We start from the raw sequence: 19,713 nt of genomic DNA on the forward strand, positions 1-19,713 counted from the left end.
TAGCTCACAGCAACCTCAAACTCCTGGGCTCGAGCAATCCTCCTGCCTCAGCCTCCCGAGTAGCTGGGACTACAGGCATGCGCCACCATGCCCAGCTAATTTTTTCTATATAGTTTTAGCTGTCCAGAAAATGATTATTTTTTTAAAAGGGTTTGTCCCTTCTCCAGGGTCTCACCTTGCTAGAGCTCCCAGGAAGGATGAAGCTCCTGGCCCTGGGAGCTGCCTGCCCAGAAGGGCCTGACTCCTGGCTAGGCTCAGCTCCCCACCTCTGGCCCTCTGCTGGCTCCTGGAGTGAATGTGGTTGTTGGGAGGGGCAGGGTGAGCCTCCAGCAGGAGCTGGAGCCCACAGGCTTTCATTCAACTTCCAGGGCATTTCCTGCCTTTACCTGAGCCAAAGGCAAACCAAAGGCTTTTATAGTCCAGGTCTTGCAACCTCCTTGCTTCCTTGGATGCCCAAATCCCTCAGACTGGCAATCCCTCACATCCCCAGGGTATGTTCCCCACATCCCTTGTCTGGTCCCCCTCCCACATGCACAGCCTTTTACACTGACCCTCGGCAGAGGCCGATGCTCTCTCACAAAGTCATTCATGTATTCACTCATTCATTTGACAAGTATTTATTAAAGGCGCATTATGTGGCATGCAACTGTTCTAAATCCCGGGGATAGAGCAGCGAATTGGACCTTACCTACCCTTCAAGGAGCTGCTGACATTGTAGTGGGGAGAGGGAGAAACGGAAACAGCGACAGGAGACCTGCTGAGGGAGTCAGGGAGGGGCACCCAAGCCTCTCTCACTGTCTCGCTTGCTTACTAACATACAGGCTTTCACAATCACATCTGCAGTCTCTTTCTCAAAGACATTCAAACACACATACACACTCTCTTAGCAGAGGTGAGAGCCTGCCATCCTAAGATCTTAGCCTGCCTCTGCCTCAGTTTCTCCATCCAGAAAACAGGCACATTCCTGCTTCTTTCTTCTCAGGAGTGTTGGGGAAAATGAATGAGTTAACAGGTAGGAATGGGTTTCACCAGAGCAGGAGGCAGGGAAGAAGTCCTCGCTTTGGCTGAGCGCCCACTATGTGCCAGGTACATGCTAGGAGTTATACCTGCATTATATCCTTTGATTCTTCCACCAAGCCAAATGGTACAGGGATCTCAGCTCTGGTCTGCAGGTGAGGAAACAAACTCAGGGAGATTGAATGACTTCCCTGAGGTCATTAGAAAGTGAATGGCAGAACTCAAACCCTTGTCTTTGGGGGCAAACAGGGCGAGCTCAGACCTGGATCACTAACGCCACCACATTAGACACTCTCTGTCTGCCTCCATCCTTAACCGTGGCCCGGGAAGGTGGAGATTCACCCGAAGGCGAGTGTGTGGGGAGGGAAGTGTGGCAGCCGGGCCGGGACCTGCTCTCCCTGCCCCTTTGGCCAGTACTGATGGGACACCATGAGGTACCAGGCCCTCGGCAGGGGTTTGCAGACTTTGTGCTCCTAGAGAGCCAGCAGGATCTCCCGAGACCAGGCCCCACTCCCCACCTGCCTGGGAGCAGAGTTGTTGGGGGAGAGGGCAGACGTTGCCTGGGGCCAACGATGTTGCTCTTGGATGGCAGCCGGGCTAGGAACACTGGGGCTCTTGTGTGGAAGGGCTGCTGCTAAGCCGGCCGGGCCCTGCCCAGGCCCCACTCCAGCCCTGGCCTGGCCCTACTTCTGGCCGCATCCTCTGACCCATCCTGTTCTTTCTTTTCTTCTTTCCTTCATTTCTTTATCTTTTAAACAATTTTTATTTTGAGAAAGTTTTAAAAATAGAGCTGCTACTCAGAATTGACAATTGTTACTAATTTGCCATTTTTTCCAACCCTTTTCCACCCTGGCTTCTCCCACAGGCTCTAGGGAGCTTTGGCTTGGCTGTTCAAAATGGAGGTGGCATTGACAGCAACTGAGTGGTTAAAGGCTGGGTGGCAGAGTCAGGCAGATCTGGGTTTGAATCCTGAAGACTAACTGGCTTTGTAACCTTGGACAAGTCACTTAACCCTCAAGCCTCAGTTTCATTTTCTGTGAAATGGGAATAATACTTCTGTGAAGATTCAGTGTGATGATATACATGAAGCACCATGCCAATGCTCAGTAAAAAGCCCATGCTCAGTAAAAAGCAGCCAACATGAATGTTAGCACCTATGGGCCTAGGACCCACCCAAAAGCATGGGCAACAAACTCCTGGACTGAGAGGGAAGGACTGTGCGGTTACCCCTCCCTCAGCCCTCTTATCCCATTTCCTACCCATCCCTGGGTCTGGGCACATTTATGTCCAATTTATACTCTGGAGACAAGAAAGCCATGAGTTGCAGGCTACCTAGGGCATTTTTGTGGAGGCAGGGACCCTGGGGCTGGTGTTGATGGCCTGGGAGGGCTCTGCGGAGGCTCCTTAGACCACGATGGATGGAAGAGAATGGGCTAGGAGGGGTCGGAGGCGTTATCTGGACTAGTCCTCGTGCTTCTCTGAGTGTCAGCAGCACCCCCAGTCCCCTCATCCACTGGTCCCAGGTACTATGGATCTGTGTCCCGGCTAGCTAGGACACGAGATATCTGGGAGCTTGCCAGACCCTGCTCTCTCTACCCTTGGGCCTACAAACCTCAAACCCACTGGGTGTTGGCACACACATTTGTTTGGAGGAGGGCAGGACAGCTGGAGAGTGGCAAGGTTGGGCAGAAAGGGCTAGAGGGTTGATGGTATAAAGGGAAACAGGAAAGAAACCAAGAGGGGCTTGCACCCTGTTGTACTTTGCCTGGTGCCCACCTGGACCATGAAGCATTTTGTTTAGGGGTGAATAATAGAAAACCTAAATGACAAAGACTTAACACAAAACAAAACAGGAGTTTATTCATCTCTCACTTAGCCCCAAGCCTGGAGGTGGGTTCTCAAGTCAGGGTTGAGGACTCTTCAATCTCTAGACTTTTCTCTCATGGTTGCAAGATGGTGGCTTCAGCTCCTGCCATCACACTTGTGTTCAGGGAGAAGGAAGAAAGAAGTTACAGAGTTGAGTTTGCACCCAGCAACTTCTGATTTCGTCTCCTTGGCCAGACTCTGACACGCAGCTTCCCCTTGCTGCACAGCAGGCTGGGAAGTACAGCTGGCCACATGGCCTCCCTAACAAAACCAGGGTCTGTCAAAAAGAAGGGTGCCTGAGTATTGGAGAAGCACCTAACAGTCTCCACATCACCAATTTCCTCACCAGCCCTCCAGTGACTTCTTTAAAATACGAGTCTAAGCAAGTCACTCCTCAGCTTCAACTTCCCTTTCCCCACCAACCACTGGCACCCCCAGCCCCTCCATCTGACATTCAGGGGCTTTCAGGACTGGCCTCAGCTGTTGTCTCTGTCCCATCTCCACTCTCCCCAGAGACACCTGCTGTTTTCTGGCTGCACTGAGCTCCAGGGGGACCCTCTGGAATGTGCCTTTGCACATCCTGCTCTTGTTGCCAAGCGTCCTCCCTCGTCCTGCCCGCCCTCAACCCCTTTCCAGCTATCCCACCAGATGCCTGCAATTCAGCTTTCTGGACTCCTCTCAGGCATTCCCTTTTCTTTAAGACCCTTCTTGGCCACCCTGCAGTGGACATCTAAACCCTTTCTCTCTCTGGTAACAGCCTCTCAGTTTTTCTTTGATGTCCTAGTCCTTCCCTACTCCCAGGCCATGGAGGTTTGGATGAAGCCAACACCTCTCCCTGACTTTTGTGGTGAGCATGTGCCCCAGACTTGGCTAATGAGACTATTCTAGCTCCCAGGTCATTGTGACTGGTTCAGAGATGAGCCTGTGAACCAAGCAGGGCTAATAAGAGCCAGTCTAGGTCTTTCATTGGAACTAATGGGAAACTAACTCTGAGGAGCCCGGACTGTGCGTATGGAAGCCTAGAGTTGCTAGGGAGAGCCTGACTGCAAAGGCAGCCGACGCAGGAAACAAGAGGCCAAGAGATGGAGCACACCTGGGTCCAGCCGTGCAAAATACAACCCTTCGAACATTTCATTTGCGAACCAAAGAATTCTTTTTAGGCTAATAAGACTTTTTTTTTTTCTTTTTAAACCTTTATAAATAAAAGGTTCCTAATATTCTTCCTCAGTAGAAAATGCTCCTCCTTTTGTGCGTCCACTCTCCTCTGTTGGTGCCTTGGCCGGAGCACTCAGCGTCTACAGCAGCAAATTCATCCTGTCTTCACTGCTACTTGCTGAAAACCTTTCAGTGAAATCCTGTGGCTTTTACGATAAAGACTTTTATTAGTTATCTATTTCTATATAACAAATCACTCCAAAACTTAATGGTTTTAGATAACAGATATTTGGCTGACTGTTGATATGAAAGAAAATAGTTATTCAGTGATACTTGTTAGAGCGCAGTAAGGAAGACTTCATTCAGCACCACTGAGATAGGCACAGGGACCACAGCAACAGGGTCTGGGGAGAGAGATCCGGCTCAACTCCGAATCCAGCACAGGCAAGTGGGAGTTTACAGCCAGGGAGCAGTGTAGGGGTAAGTGGTGGAGAATGTCTAAGAGGAAACATCAGGGGTGAAGTAGATTCTGGCTAAACTGATCAAACAGGATCCTTGCTGCAGACAAACCAGAGTGACCAGATATCACCTGGGGGTGGGTAGAGAATGAGGAGCCTGATCTGATATCCAGGGTGATCAGATATAAAGGATGGGGGGATCTTGCTAAACTGACTTAGCAGGTTATTTGCAAAAACTAGATTTTACAAGGAAGTGCACAAGGATGGGCCTAGGAGAAGGTTCAGGAGCCAGTCTGGCCAAGCAAGATCTTTGTCATTGGTGGAGGACCTCCCGCTCTCTCCACAGCGCCTCTCAGGAGGGCTGCCTGAGTGGTTCCCATGACACGCCCGCTGGCTTCCCTCAGAGACAGTGATCCAAGAGACAAAGACAGGAGCTGCAATGTCTCTTATCACTTACCCTCAGAAGTCACACTCTGGGCATTTCTGCCTTATTCTTTTTGTTAAAAATGTGTCACTAATTACAGCCCACACTAGGGGAAGGATGATGGAGATTAAACTTAACCTCTTAAAGGCAGGGATATAAAAGAAATCTGTAGATGTAATTTTTTTATTTCTAGAGACAGGGTCTCATTATTATGTTGCATAGGCTGGACTTGAACTACTGGGCCCAAGCAATCCTCCTGCCTCAGACTCCTGAGTAGCTGGGACTACAGGCATGCACCACCACGCCCGGCTTTTGTGGACATATTTTAGAACTGCCATGAGACCAAATCTTTTCCTAGCCTGTAACACCCTATAAAGGGGATGTTTGTCATCTGAACCTTTTCCTAGTTTTGAGGAATATGCCCACATGGAAGAGCTCCCGTCTCCTGGCTGAGAATGCCGGCTACCACCCCAGCTCCTCTTCCAGCTAAGGCCTTGATGCTGCCAGTTACTAGCACACACTCCAGAGAGCCAGTGATGCCCAAGGGGGGCCCGGAGAAGCGCAGGAGTCATGCTCCCTGGTGGGATCTGTAGTAACACGAGCTCCTGGGGCACAGGGCAGTGGTACTGGGGATCTTTATCCAGTGTCTGGGCTGGCTGGGCTAGTGGCACAGGCAGCAATGGTGTCCTCGCTGCACCTATTCTGTGAAATGATACATGCAGGATCCTGGTCACGTAGCCTGAGCTCACTCCTTTAGAGCTCCTGGTAGTCCCATGAACTTAAATTAGCTGGTTTGTTTCTGCTGCTTACTGCTGAAAACCTTGGCCAATGTGCCTTGAGAAACCTGGCTCCTGCCGGTCTCTCTCCTTACCTGGTGGCACATCCTTCCTCCTTTGAGGTGACAAGAATCATCCTGCCTCAGAGCCTTGGTCCATGCTGTTCCCTCTGCCTGGAACATTCCCCCACTCACTCCCCGCCCCCACCGTAGGCTAATCCTTCAGTTTAAATGTCACTTCCTCAGGGAGACCTTCCCCGCCCTACCCCTAACTTAGGCTTAGCCCTCCTATTATACGTTCTGGCTGCATCAGTATTTTCCTTTGTAGCTCTTTACCACCATTCTCATGAATCATTTGTAACCGAGTCCTCAAGAGAGGTTTTTTTTGGATACAGGGTCTTGCTATGTTGCCCAGGCTGGTCTTGAACTGCTAGCCTCAAGTGATCCTCTTGCCTCAGCCTCCTGAGTAGCTGTGACTACCCAGCCTCTAGGGAGATTGTGTCTCATTCCAGGATCCTGGCATATAGTTGGGGCAGAGGAAAAATAAATTCTCTTTTCCACAGTCCCTAGGGATCCCCTCCTCTGTCCCACCCTAACGGTCCTCTGCCCTGCAGCTGCTCAGCCCCAATCAAACTTCCTAACCCTCAGGAATGTTCTCATTCAGTTGCAAGTAACAGATACCCCAACTCAAATCTGCTTACCCAAAACAATGAATTTATAGGCTTATGCAATATATATATTTCTTTTTTAGAGACAGGGTCTCCCTATGTTGCCCAGGCTGGATGTGGACTCCTGGGCTCAAGCAATCCTCCTGTTTCAGTCTCCAGCGTGCGACTACGAGAGGACACCACCATGCCCAGCTGGCTCATGCAGTTTTAAAGGTCTAGTGCGGATCAGGGTTCAGAAACAGCAGGATTCTGGGGGCCCAACAGTGTGGTCAAAACGCACTCTCTCTTCTGCTTTCTTCCCTACAGTTCTATAATATTCTCAGGTAGGTACTCCCCAAGAGGTGACAAAGAAGGCCACTAATAGCTTTGGGCTCAAGACCTTCCCATTTAGCAACTCCTTCTCAATTGTTTCAGCAAAAGCCAGAAGGGTAGAGATCATCCCCACCTAGACCACATAAGCTGAGGGTGGGGTTCTTCAAGCAAAATGCTATTAGAGGAAGAAAGGTAGATACATACCAAGAGGCTAAAATAACTTATGTTATTATACCTGGTGATTCTGTGAGCCTTTACTGCATAATAAACCATCCCCAAACTTAGTGATTTAAAACAATTTATTATTTCTTGTACTTCTGTAGATTAGGTGGGTTCAGCTTGGCAGTTCTGCTGGTCTCTCCTGGGGTTGCTTATGCTGCCAACTAGCTGTGCTGGGAGGTCTAGGATGGCTTCCTTCACATGTATAGAGCTGGCTGTTGGCCTCTCTCTCCACGTGGTCTCTTGTTTCCACAGTCTAGCCCAGACTTCCTTTCACAGTGGCAGGAGTAGAAGCTGCAAGGGCTCTTAAGTCCCAGCCTTGGAAGTCACACAATGTCATGTTATTGCATTCTGTGATCCAAGCAAGTCATGAGGCCAGTCCAGATTCAAAGGGTTGGGAAACAGACCCCACATCTTGATGGGAGTAGTGACAAAGTCACATTGCAAAAGGCACAGACACAGCAAAGATTCATGGGAGGCCATTATTGAAACAATCTGCTAAACTCCACAACCCATCTCTTCTAGGTCCTTTTACTAACCTTCCTTCTGCCCCAGCAACCTAGCTCCTTTGACTTTCATGACTAAAGGCTCATCTCCTTCAACAAGTCTTTCTGTGAAACCCTAGCAATGGTCCCTACTAGCCCATGCTCACATGGATTCATTTATCCATTAATTTATTCAATCATCAAGCAGTTATTAAAACATAATCAGCCTGGGTGCGGTGGCTCAGGTTTGTAATCCTTGCACTTTGGGAGGCTGTGGCAGGAGGATTGCTTGAGATCAGGAGTTCAAGACCAGCCTGAACAAGAGCAAGACCCCATCTCTACAAAAAATAGACAAGTTAGCTGGGTGTGGTGGCGCATGCCTATAGTCCCAGCTACTCGGGAGGCTAAGGCAGGAGGATCACTTGAGCCCAGGAGTCTGAGGTTTCTGTGAGCTAGGCTGACATCACTGCACTCTAGCCTGGGTGACAGAATGAGAACCTGTCTCAAAACAAAACAAAACAAACATAATCAAGGTCTTATTTTAGGAACCAGGGACCCTATATGATGATTAAGACATAAGACCAAGTTCCTGCCCTCAAAGAGCTTTTAGTCTGAAACAGAAGACAGGAAATTGTATAGGAACTCTACTATAGGTCATCATAACAGAGTATATTAGGGGCAATGCTAGAGGGAAACACAGGGCATCTGGGAACACAGAAGGGCAGCCAAGGCAGCCCTACAGGTCACTGATCTTAGGAAGAGTGGAGGTCCCCAGGTTGACAAGGGGAACTAGAGCAAGTATTAGGCAGAACTCTTGGTTGTAAGTGATAGAAACCCAACTCAAACTGACTTAAGGAAAAGTCATAACTAAAATGTCCTGGGGATATTAGCTTCAGGTATGGCTGGATCCAGGTGCTCATCAGAAATCAGTCTCTTCTCATCTCTCAGCTGTTTTTTTCTGTATTGGCTTAATTCTCAAGCAGACTGTCCTCACCTGTGGGCACATATGGCCACTAACAGCTCCAGACTTAAGATTCTAATTGCTCAGGCTGGGTCACAGGCTCACCCCTGAATCAGCAAGCAGAGGTCAGTCCCTCAGAACCACAGGGTCTAAAATGGAGCAGATGTTACTGAAAGGAAAAAAGTAAAAGAAAGGATGCAGAGCAGTCCAGACATCAGGTATGCTCCCAGGAAGGTGACTAAATTACAGCTTTCAAAGAAAGAGGTGTCCCTGAGGGAAATGTCCCGAGAGAAGAGCAAGGTAGCCTTCGAAGTAGACAGCGTAAGTGCTAAGAATTGGGAGCCTGGGATCAAATCTGTCCAAGGTTACTTCTTTGTAGTGTAGGCTCTGCAATACTTCGCCCCTGACATTCTCCAGTGAAATTTGTGAAATTGAGCCATTTCCAGTTGTCTTGAGAGTTAAGTGAAATATTAAGTACAGGAGCTCATGAAAAGTCACCTTATTTTCTTTGGCATTAAGTCAAATAGCTGGTCTACCTGCCCAGCAAAAAGGAACGTTCTCCACCTAGTGGCCACTGGGGTCATTACGCTGCAGGGTGGACCCATTTACAGAACCTTAAGATCTGCATTTTGAAGTTCCTAGACAGGTGAAGCAGCATATATGGACAGTGAGTTTGGCAGTGCCAGGCTAGGGACGTGTCTGCCCTGTCTCTGTAATGTGGGCTTGGCACAAGGCAGAGCAGGTGAGGTTGTTAGGTGGATGAATGGATGGCAGGAAGGAGAGTGTTTTTCCTATTATATGTGACACTAGTGACTGCCCATCAGAGGTTCTGGTTGGGGGTGGGAACGGCTTATCTGGCAGGGTCTGCTGTGAAGGACAGGCTTTCTCCTTCTTCTTCTTCTTCTTCTTTTTTAAAGAGACAGGGTCTTGGCCGGGCACAGTGGCTCACGCCTGTCATCCTAGCACTCTTGGGAGGCTGTGGCGGGAGGATTGTTTGAGGTCAGGAGTTCGAGACCAGCCTGAGCAAGAGCGAGACCCTGTCTCTACTAAAAATAGAAAATATTAGCCAGGAGTGGAGGCATGTGCCTGTAGTCCCAGCTACTCAGGAGGTTGAGGCCGGAGGATCACTTGAGCCCAGGAGTTTGAGGTTGCCATGAGCTGCGATGACGCCATAGCACTCTAGCCCAGGTGACAAGCAAGACTCTGTCTCAAAAAAAAAAAAAAAGAGACAGGGTCTCACTATGTTGCTCAGGCTGGCCTTGAAATCCTGGGCTCAAGTGATCCCCTGCCTGAGCCTCACGAGTAGCTGGGACCACAGGTACGAGCCACTGTGCTCACTTGGGGATTTCTTCTTTATCTACTTGGGAGGAACCCCTAACTGCCCATCACTACTTGTTTAGGACAACAGCTGAGAACCGTTAATTTCTTCCAACTTCCACTTCACAGACAGTATCAAGGCCTCAGGTCACATGAAGCCAATGGTGGTGCTCAGACCAATACCCAGGGCCCCTGAATCCTAGGCCAGGGCCCCCCTCACATCACCCCTCATGGCTACTATATGGGTACATGTCTAGATCTGTGTCTGCGTAGGGAGGTTATTACATCCCAAACACCTGCTTTGCATCTAGCTCTGGGCTAAGAGCATGCTTCCCTTTCATCTGGATTCCATTTCATGTATGATTCCATTTCTTCTCCTCACCGGCCACAAAGTCTGGGCCCTGGGATAAGTGGGGGTTCTCCAGCAGTGGAAGGTGAACCCCAGGGAAGAGCCACCTTTGGCCGATATGTTGCCTTTTTCCCCCCCAGATTGAATTAGGTTTCTGGCATTTCATAAATCACTGAATCTTAATACAGGGGGCTATGCCAGATGCTATCTGCCTGTGGCCTTACCTCCCAAGTGGGACTAGGGCTTACCTTCAGGCCAACAAGAGAAACAGCAGCAGTAGCTATCATTTATATAACATTTATCATGTGTCAAGCACAATAATTATTTTATGTCTATTTTTTTTTTTTTTGAGACAGAGTCTGGCTCTGTTCCCCAAGCTAGAGTGCTGTGGCGTCAGCCTAGCTCACAGCAACCTCAGACTCCTGGGCTCAAGTGATCCCCCTGCCTCAGCCTCTCAAATAGCGGGACTGCAGGCGCTCGTCACCATGCCCAGCTAATTTTTTTGTTTCTATTTTTAGTTGCCCGGCTAATTTTTTCTATTTTTGGTAGAGACGGGGTCTCGCTCTTGCTCAGACTGCTCTCGAACTCCTGACCTCAAGTGATCCTCCTGCCTCAGCCTCCCAAACTGCTAGGACTACAGGTGTGAGCCAACGCACCAGGCCTCTATCTATTCTTTTAATTCTCATAATAACCCCATGAGGTAGGTACTAATGTTTCTCACCCTCAGGTAGAGGTTAACTAACCAAGATCACACAGTTCTGCAATGACAGAACTGGGATCTGAACTCAGAACTTTGCCACTAGACTGTCTCTTCAGGGCTGATGGCTCTGAGACCTTCCTTGGCCACTAAAGCCATGAGCTGGAGCGCCCTCTGATGTTTGCCTGTTATACTGTGGGTCCTGTGCACTGACTTCAGATACCATTCTGGGTTAGAGAAATTCAAACCTGGTCTTAGGGGTACTAAGAGTAAGAGGGTCCTGACTTGAAGTCAGGAATCCTGGATTCAAATTGCCACCATCGGCCGGGCGCGGTGGCTCACGCCTGTAATCCTAGCTCTGGGAGGCCGAGGCGGGTGGATCGCTCGAGGTCAGGAGTTCGAGACCAGCCTGAGCAAGAGTGAGACCCCGTCTCTACTAAAAATAGAAAGAAAATATCTGGCCAACTAAAAATATATATACAAAAAAAAAAAATTAGCCGGGCATGGTGGCTCATGCCTGTAGTCCCAGCTACTCGGGAGGCTGAGGCAGCAGGATCGCTTAAGCCCAGGAGTCTGAGGTTGCTGTGAGCTAGGCTGATGCCACGGCACTCACTCTAGCCCGGGCAACAAAAGTGAGACTCTGTCTCAAAAAAAAAAAAAAACAAATTGCCACCAGCATGACCAAAATTGCAAAGACCAATCATGCCAAGTGTTAACAAGGATGTGGAGCAACTGGAACTCTCATACATTGCAAGTGGGAATGTAAGTTGGTAGAACCACTTTGGAAAACCACTTGGCAGCAACTAGACAAGCTAAACATATACCTACTCTATGATTCCACTCCTGAGTATATGAGCGCACACTTGTATCAAATGGCATGTACAGAATTTTTCACAGCAGTTTTATTTATAATTGCTCCAAACTTGAAACAACCCAATTGTCCATCAACAGTAGAATGGATAGGCCAGGCGTGGTGGCTCACGCCTGTAATCCTAGCACTCTGGGAGGCCGAGGCAGGAGGATCGCTTGGGGTCAGGAGCTTAAGACCAACCTGAGCAAAAGCAACACACCCGTCTTTACAAAAAATAGAAAAATTATCCAGGTATGGTGGCGTGTGCCTGTAGTCCCAGCTACTTGGGAGGCTGAGGTAGGAGGATCACTTGAGCCCAGGAGTTGGAGGTTGTGGTGAACTATGATAACATCACTTCCACATGAGCCCAGGCGACAGAGGGAGATTCTGTCTCAAACAAACAAACAGTAGAATAGCTAAATTGTGGTATGTTCAAATAATGGATCATTATGTAGCATAAAAAAAATGAACTTCTGATACATACAATAACATAGATGAATCTCACAGATGTAATATTGCGCAAAAGAGGATATGTATATAATTCCACTTTCATAAAATTCAACAGCAAACAAAATTAATCTATGATGATAAAGGTCAAAATAGTGATACTTCAGGGGGATACTGACAAGGGAGAGGAATAACGGAACCTTCTGGGGAGCCGGCAATGTTCTATATCTTGATTTGGAGGCTTACTGCCCCAATCAACGTATATGTATCTGTAAGGATTGATCCAATGGAACTCTAAAAATTGGCACATTATTACTAAATGTATGCTGTACCTCAAAAAGTTAGGGAAAAAAAGGAAATGGTTAAGTAAAAACAATTTCTGGGTATGGTAGACAATAATTGTTTTTGTCCCACCATTCCCCGCAACCATTTCCCCTTAATCTGGTAAGAGTCCCCCAATTTTCTTCCTTTGGGGTCACATCTCTCCATCTTTCTCAGTCAGTGTGTTTTCAGTGGAGCTTATTCCCTCCCAAGCTTTAGGCACACGACCCAGGCTCCAAATCAGAGTGCTGTTTCCCCTAGCCACAGTGACTAGTTGAGGGATGGGAACAGGACCAAATTGGCTAGTCAAGTTAAGCCCAGAATTTTTTTGTTTTTTTGAGACAGAGTCTCACTCTGTTGCCCAGGATAGAGTGCTGTGGTGTCAGCCTAGCTCACAGCAACCTCAAATTCCCGGGCTCATTCCATCCTACTGCCTCAGTCTCCCAAGTAGCTGGGACTATAGGCATGAGCCACCATGCCCAGCTAATTTTTCTATACATATTTTTAGCTGTCCATATAATTTCTTTCTATTTTTAGTAGAGACGGGGTCTCGCTCTTGCTCAGGCTGGTGTCGAACTCCTGAGCTCAAACAGTCCACCCGCCTCGGCCTCCCAGAGTGCTAGGATTACAGGCGTGAGCCACCACGCCCTGCCTAGCCCAGAACTTTTGTTGGAACTAGTAGAAAAAGATCCTCTTTCCACTGTTGTTGCTAATATCTCAGGATATAAGCTTAAAGCTGCCAGTGGCCATCTTGTCACCTCTTGGAGAGAGCTTGCCTGAGAATGAGATCACACAGAGGAAAGCAAAAAGAGATAAAATTATTCCTGATGACACTGTCTCAGAACCTGGATCCAGCTATTGCTGCATTTGAATTTTTCATTAAGTGAATCAATAAATTCCCTTTTTTATCTAACCACTTTGATTTTTTTTTTTTTTTTTTTAAGGGACAGGCTCTTGCTCTGTTGTCCAGGCTGGAATGTAGTGGTGTGATCTTAGCTTACTTGCAACCTTGAACTTCTGGACTCAAACAATCCTTCCACCTCAGCCTCCTTAGTAGCTGGGACTACAGGCGTGCGCTATCCTGACTGGCCATAACAAACTCCTTTCTCAGCTCATTTCTGTGTCATGGAAAAGGCTCTTCCAAGAAGCACCAGGCCTATGATAAGTCCCATGGAATAAACCCATTGCTGTGTTAGAGCTCAGCAGGAAAAGGCCATCTCTCCTTACACATTCATTCCCTTATACATTCACTCAATAAACACTTTATTTTAGTTTATTTTTCTGAGACAGTGTCTGGCTCTGTTCCCCGGGCTAGAGTGCCGTGGCGTCAGCCTAACTCACAGCAACCTCAAACTCCTGGGCTCAAGCAATCCTACTGCCTCAGCCTCCCGAGTAGCTGGGACTACAGGCATGCACCACCATGCCCGGCTAATTTTATCTATATATATTTTTAGTTGGCCAGATAATTTCTTTCTATTTTTAGTAGAGACGGGGTCTCACTCTTGCTCAGGCTGGTCTCGAACTCCTGACCTTGAGCGCTCCACCTGCCTCGGCCTCCCAGAGTGCTAGGATTAGAGGCATGAGCCACCGCGCCCGGCCAACAAACACTTTATGACATAACACTCTGGACAGTAGAGAAGTGGAGATGAATAAGGCTGGGTGTCTGCCCTGAAGGGATTAGCCTGGAGAGAGCCACAACGGATACAGCCTCCACATTGGCCTTCCTGTCTCATTTTCTGCTCCCCTGCCTGCATTCCTTCACATAGCAGCCAGAATGATTCTCTCAGACATAAAGCAGACCCCCCAGCTTAAACCCTCCGAAGATCTCCCTGAGGCCCTATGTGATGGGGGGAGGCGGATAAGTAGATGAGGCTGTGTTGAGTTTAGGGCACTTGGGAGAATTTCACAGGGTTGCCTAGCAATCTGGATGTCTGACTCTGTCCCAGCTCCTAAGATTAGTACTGAGGACCCAGGGGTCTGAGTGGAGTGGGGCTGAGCAGTAAAGACAGACATACTAGACCCAATGGCAACATGGCCCCAATGCCCAGGTCTGTTAACTTGCAGACTGGCTCATGGGAGAAATTCTTTATTTGGATGCTTCAGTGACCACAAAACAGAGCATAAACACACACACACACACACACACACACACACACACACACACACACAATAGCAAACGCATTTCAAGGTGAGGGGATGGGGAGTGGGGGGGGGAGGCCACGAGAGCAGCTAGGGGCTTCTTTGACCCAATGAAGAGAAGCCTGTGATGGTGACACTCCCTGGAATTCTTGCTTGAAAGCTACAAGGAAAAATCCACTCCCAGTGAAGTCCCAGGCTGTAAAACATAGCTGAGTTAGACAAATCTGGGTTTGGGGCCTGAGGAACATCTGTTTTCTCAACATAGAAACCTGTACCAGCTCTCCATTTCTTTCCCTGGGATACCATCTAGCTCCCTGGTATCTAGAAATCATCTGTTGGGTGATGGGGAAAAGCTAGCACCATAGCAACCTGGGCAGGGTGGTCTGCTGCACAAGGAGGAGAAGACTAGTAGGGCTGAGGGGCAGCAATGAACCTTGCAGCTGGCTGGCACGAGGCAGTTTGCCTTTAGGTGCACAGATGCCTCAAGGAGACTTGCATGTGGGGGACTTTCCCACAGGACCTTAGGTCAGGGCACCCCTGGTGGAGAAGGGGAAAGGGATCATTCCCACTGGAGCTTTCTATGACCCTACAGGGCATTGAGGCCAGCTCCAGTTCCAGCTTGTCTCCAGCTGCTGCAGATCCTTAGCACCATTCAGGAACTATGGAGAAGGGGCAGAAGGAATAGGAATGCTCAGCCAGGACTGTGTCATTGCTCCAGAAGGGGACTTCACAGTTAGCAGAAACCTGCACAACTGGCCAGTACCTGGTCCAAGGCTCAGGAAAGCCTGTACTTTTTGGGGGAGGGGTAGTGTCACATCAGCTCCAAACTCCCACGTGGCAGCCACTTCCATCTACTATTTCCCACCCTGGCCCAAGTCTGGTGTGGAAACTCCGGGTTTCACCAGAGATGCCTAGAGCCCAGGGAGGCTCTGTTCTTTAGCTGCAAGGACTGGCCCCCTACTGACTTTCACAGGAAAGATAGGTGCTGGGACCTCACCACATACCGCCCAGAGGGGCTGGGGAAAGGGGAAAGCCATCCTCGAAAGTATCACCCTGTGAGACCCCAAGTCCTCTCGAGAACCTGTCATGACCTACAGGGCCCATACCAAGGGGGAGGAGCAGAAGTAAATTAGCCTGGACCAATCAGAGGCTGTCTGTGGCCCAATGTTGCCTCAGGCCTATGTATTCTCCTGGGATAAGAAAGGAGGAAGAGGGAGCCAAGGGCTGACCAGTCACAGGAAGCTGGTTCATGGCTGGTCCAACATGGGGTGCTGGGCAGAAACATCTCTAGTCTTCCAAGGTGGCTGAATCTTTCAGAATGGGTTGCCTTTGCACTGAAATCTGGCCCAGGGATGATGCCATTGTTTTTGGTGACCTATAATTTGAGAAGGAACAAAGGCACAGGGTCAGTGTGTGGCATGCTTGTAATGGCACCCCAAGTAGCTTATTCTAATGGCAGTACGGCTCTTCTAGGGCCTTGAAGTAATAAAGCAGGGCAGCTTTCCCCTACTGAGGTCCACTGCATGCTAGGCACAATGCTGGGTGGACCTTCTGTCATTCCATTTCATCTTCATGTAAATTCTGCAAGGTGAGAAATAGCACCCCCATTTTACATACAAGGAAATTAAAGCTCAGAAAGTTTAAGTGGCTGGCCCAAAGTAAATTTTTTTTTTTTTGAGACAGGATCTTTGCTGTGTTGCTCGGGCTACAGTGTGGTGGCGTCACTGTAGCTCACTGCAACCTTGAACTCTTAAGTTCAAGTGATCCTCCTGCCTCAGCCTCCTGAGTAGGTGGGACTACAGGCGCGCACCACCACACTCAGCTTATTTTTCTATGTTTTGTAGAGATGGGGTCTTACCCTTGCTCAGGCTGGTCTCAAACTCCTGACCTCAAGTGATCCTCCTGCCTCAGCCTCCCAAAGTGGCAGGATTACAGGTGTGAACCACCACTCTCGGCCTCAAGGTAAATTTTTTTTTTTGGAGACAGGGTCTCCTTCTGTCACCCAGCCTGGAGTAGCATCATCATAGCTCACTGCAACCTCCAACTCCTGGGCTCAAGCAATCTTCCTCCTGCCTCAACCTCCCTAGCAGCTGGAACTATAGGCACATGCTACCATGCCCAGTTAATTTCTCTGTTTTTTGTGGAGGTGGGGTCTCACTCTTGCCCAGGCTTGTTTTGTATCCCTTGCCTCAAGTGATCCTCCCACCTCGGCCTCCCAAAGTGCTAGGATTACAGGCATGAGCCTGGCCCCCAAGTAAATTTTTAAGTGGTAGATTCAGGACTGCAGCCCATGCCTTTCTACTATACCAACCAATTACACTTCCTACAGGACTCTACGCAAGCTCATTCTGTACCATTCTCACCCTCAAACTCAATCTGAAATGGCTATCCTGTCACTGTCTAACCCACTCTCTGGGTACCTGGCACCATGTGATTATTGTCTTATTTGTTTACAGATTTGTTTAGGATCTGCTTCTACTATGAGGGGTAGGACCCAAAGGATCAGGGACAGGACTTGGTTCCTTCTGCAGCCCCAGTGCCCAAAACAGAGCCTCCCACATAATAGGTGCTCAATAAGTATTTGTTGAATGAATGAAAGCTTATCTTTAATAGCTCCCCTCATTTTTTTTTTTTTTTTATTTCTACAAAGGTTTTATTGTTCTTGGAAGGGGCTCAGTCCTTCTTGGCAGCTGCATTCCTCATGGTGGCCAAGACGTTGTTCAGCTCCTCCTGCTTCTTCCTAGCAAGGATGTGCGTCCCTGCCCTGCCCTTTTCTTTTTTTTTTTTGAGACAGAGTCTCACTCTGTTGCCCAGGCTAGAGTGAGTGCCGTGGCTTCAGCCTAGCTCACAGCAACCTCAAACTCCTGGGCTCAAGCAATCCTCCTGTCTCAGCCTCCCGAGTAGCTGGGACTACAGGCATGCGCTACCATGCCCGGCTAATTTTTTCTATATATATTTTTAGTTGTCCAGATAATTTTTTTATTTCTATTTTTAGTAGAGATGGGGTCTCGCTCAGGCTGGTCTCGAACTCCCGACCTCAAGCGATCCACCCACCTCGGCCTCCCAGAGGGCTAGGATTACAGGTGTGAGCCACTGCGCCCGGCCCCTGCCCTTTTCTTGATGAACTTGAGGGCCTGTTTGTCCTTGGAGACCTTGAGCAACTCCATGGCACGCTCACACAGGGCGAAGCCACATACTTCTCGAATTATGTCCCGCACAAACTTGATGTTTGGTGAGATGCCTGCGGCGGGAGCTATGCCTCGGCTTGGTCACATTCTTGGTTACCTTGTGGCCCCTGTTGAGGCCCATGGCCAAGGGGTAACGCAGAGCCATGGCTGGAATCTCCAATGGCTGTCGCAGGAGAAGGACGGCTCCCCTTGCTGACGCCCAGTGTTATCTCTAACTCTAACATCAGCCTGTAAAGTGAGGCTAACGAGTTCCATTTGGTAGTAGCAGAGCAAAATGAATGGGCTTTGGAGTCAAATAGTTTTGAATCCTGGGTCTTACTCCAAATAACTATGTGACCTCAAGCAAGTCACTTAATCTACCTGATATTAGGCTTTCTTTGGTCGTAAAAGGTGGGGGATGGAGGATGGGGGTTGCCCTAAACTCAGAGCTTTTGTTGAGAATTTAATGAGATTGAATTAGGTGTTCAACAAATTGTAGCTTTAATCCTACAAAAGAATTAGAGGCTCAGAGAGGTTTATTGACTTGCTGAAGGTCACATAGCTGGAAAGTTTAGGAAGAGAACAGCCATTAACAACACCAGCATTGTCAAGCCCGGGTGGCCCCAGTGCAGGGCTCTGGCTGGCTCCAGACTGTCTCCTCTGTCTCCTGCGCTGCCGCTGGCTGAGCTGCAGGATGGTGCTGAAACGCTGAGTGCCAGCTGGGGTGCTGGGTTTGTCTCAAGTCCACACCTAAGATAGGCCTCAAGAGTCCCCCAAATTGAAAACATATCCACAAAGAGAAAGATCTGCTAGAGTGTGAGAAAGGACATTTTTTACTCTAATACTCTGTGTTTCCACCACCTTTAAATTGTTCAGCTCCATGAGCAATGCAAAATCAAACCACCAAAGTCAAAGTACTCATTTCGGCATACTTGCTGCCTGAAACTCAGTTTCCTTCTCTGTAAAATAGGGACGCTGATATCCATCTCAGAAGGTTGTAATTGTGGCACACTGCTCATACCACATGTTCCCCTTCAGAAAGGAAGGGACAGAACAATGTGGGCCCTCCTGGCTGGGCCCTATCCTTTTCATAATCATATGGTGCCACAATAGCCCCCTCATCATGATGGCCTGGGTGGAGCATGCCGGGGGCTAAACTGGCTTTGGTCTGAAGCATGACCTTGTCTCACAGCATCACTTTGAATGCTGGTTGCTCAAATCTGTAAAATCGGAATAACAACCCCTGCTTCCCAGGGTTGCTGTGAGGATTACCTGAGAGAATTTGCTTGGCATATGGCCTGCAACAGAACAGGGGCTCAACAGATGTTAATGATTTTCAAGATTATCATGAACAAGTGGCGCGTTCACCTGTTCCCTTCAAAACACTTACCACAATTTGTAACTACTGGTGGCTTAATTGCTTAGTCTGTCTCTCCCACCAGACTGTAAGGTCATGAGAGCAGGGGCCAGGTCTGTCTCAGCCACCACTTGGAAGGTATTCAGTGAATGAAAGAACTTGGTCATATTTGGGAATGACCTATAGGGGGAACTCCTGCCACAGAACTGATGGCAGCAAAGGATAGGGTCTTCAGACCAGTGGAAAAACAACTCCCTAGTCAGACTGCTGTGTGTGTCAGGACATCCAGGTACTCTTAGGGAACCACCAAGGAAATAATCTATGCTTCTCTACTAAAACTTTCAGCCCAGCAGGTCCAAAGGCTGGGGAGACACTGGTGAAGAAAAACTTATAGAGGAGACACTTTTTCTTGTTAACTGATTTACCTTCTGTTGACTGAGAAAAGGCTGCCAGAATTCCATTTTAGCTGAGGACTATCTGACTTTGTTCTGACTCAGAAGCTCTGAGCCCCTGCTGTAGACCCTTGAATTTCAAAGAATAGTTACTCACTGGTTCTTGTGTTTGAAGCCGCTGATGTGAGCTTGATACTGTTCTATGGAGTTCAGCACTATCTTACACGTCTTGCAGGGATAGCCCTTCCCAGCTGAAACACACATCAAAATCAAAATCTTAGTTATTCAGTGAGAAGGGACCTGCTTTTCACAGAATGTACAAATGCCCTTCTGAGGA

The 19,713-nt window shown here is 48.6% G+C and overlaps 2 protein-coding genes across 10 annotated transcripts in view; both read right to left on the bottom strand.

Moving 5' to 3' along the window:
* The window catches only part of FGFR4 (fibroblast growth factor receptor 4), a 28,449-nt gene extending 12,711 nt beyond the window's left edge, over window positions 1-15,738 (bottom strand). Inside the window, exon 1 of the mRNA XM_045530602.1 lies at window positions 15,690-15,738. Coding sequence (XP_045386558.1) covers window positions 15,690-15,711 — 22 coding nt within the window. The 5' untranslated portion in view covers window positions 15,712-15,738. The remainder of the gene's footprint in view (window positions 1-15,689) is intronic.
* The window catches only part of ZNF346 (zinc finger protein 346), a 46,691-nt gene continuing 33,756 nt past the window's right edge, over window positions 6,779-19,713 (bottom strand). For 4 of the 9 annotated variants that reach the window (XM_045530614.1, XM_045530610.1, XM_045530608.1 and 1 more), the window contains 2 exons: window positions 19,534-19,627; window positions 14,341-15,835 (listed from right to left, as the gene is read on the bottom strand). In XM_045530614.1, coding sequence (XP_045386570.1) covers window positions 15,748-15,835; window positions 19,534-19,627 — 182 coding nt within the window. In that variant the 3' untranslated portion in view covers window positions 14,341-15,747. Of the gene's footprint in view, window positions 7,213-14,340; window positions 15,836-19,533; window positions 19,628-19,713 lie in introns of those variants that run through there. The other 5 variants (XM_045530607.1, XM_045530609.1, XM_045530612.1 and 2 more) reach the window with 3 other exon arrangements.

This window comes from Lemur catta, chromosome 18 (assembly GCF_020740605.2).
Source record: "Lemur catta isolate mLemCat1 chromosome 18, mLemCat1.pri, whole genome shotgun sequence".
Lineage (NCBI taxonomy): Eukaryota > Metazoa > Chordata > Mammalia > Primates > Lemuridae > Lemur > Lemur catta.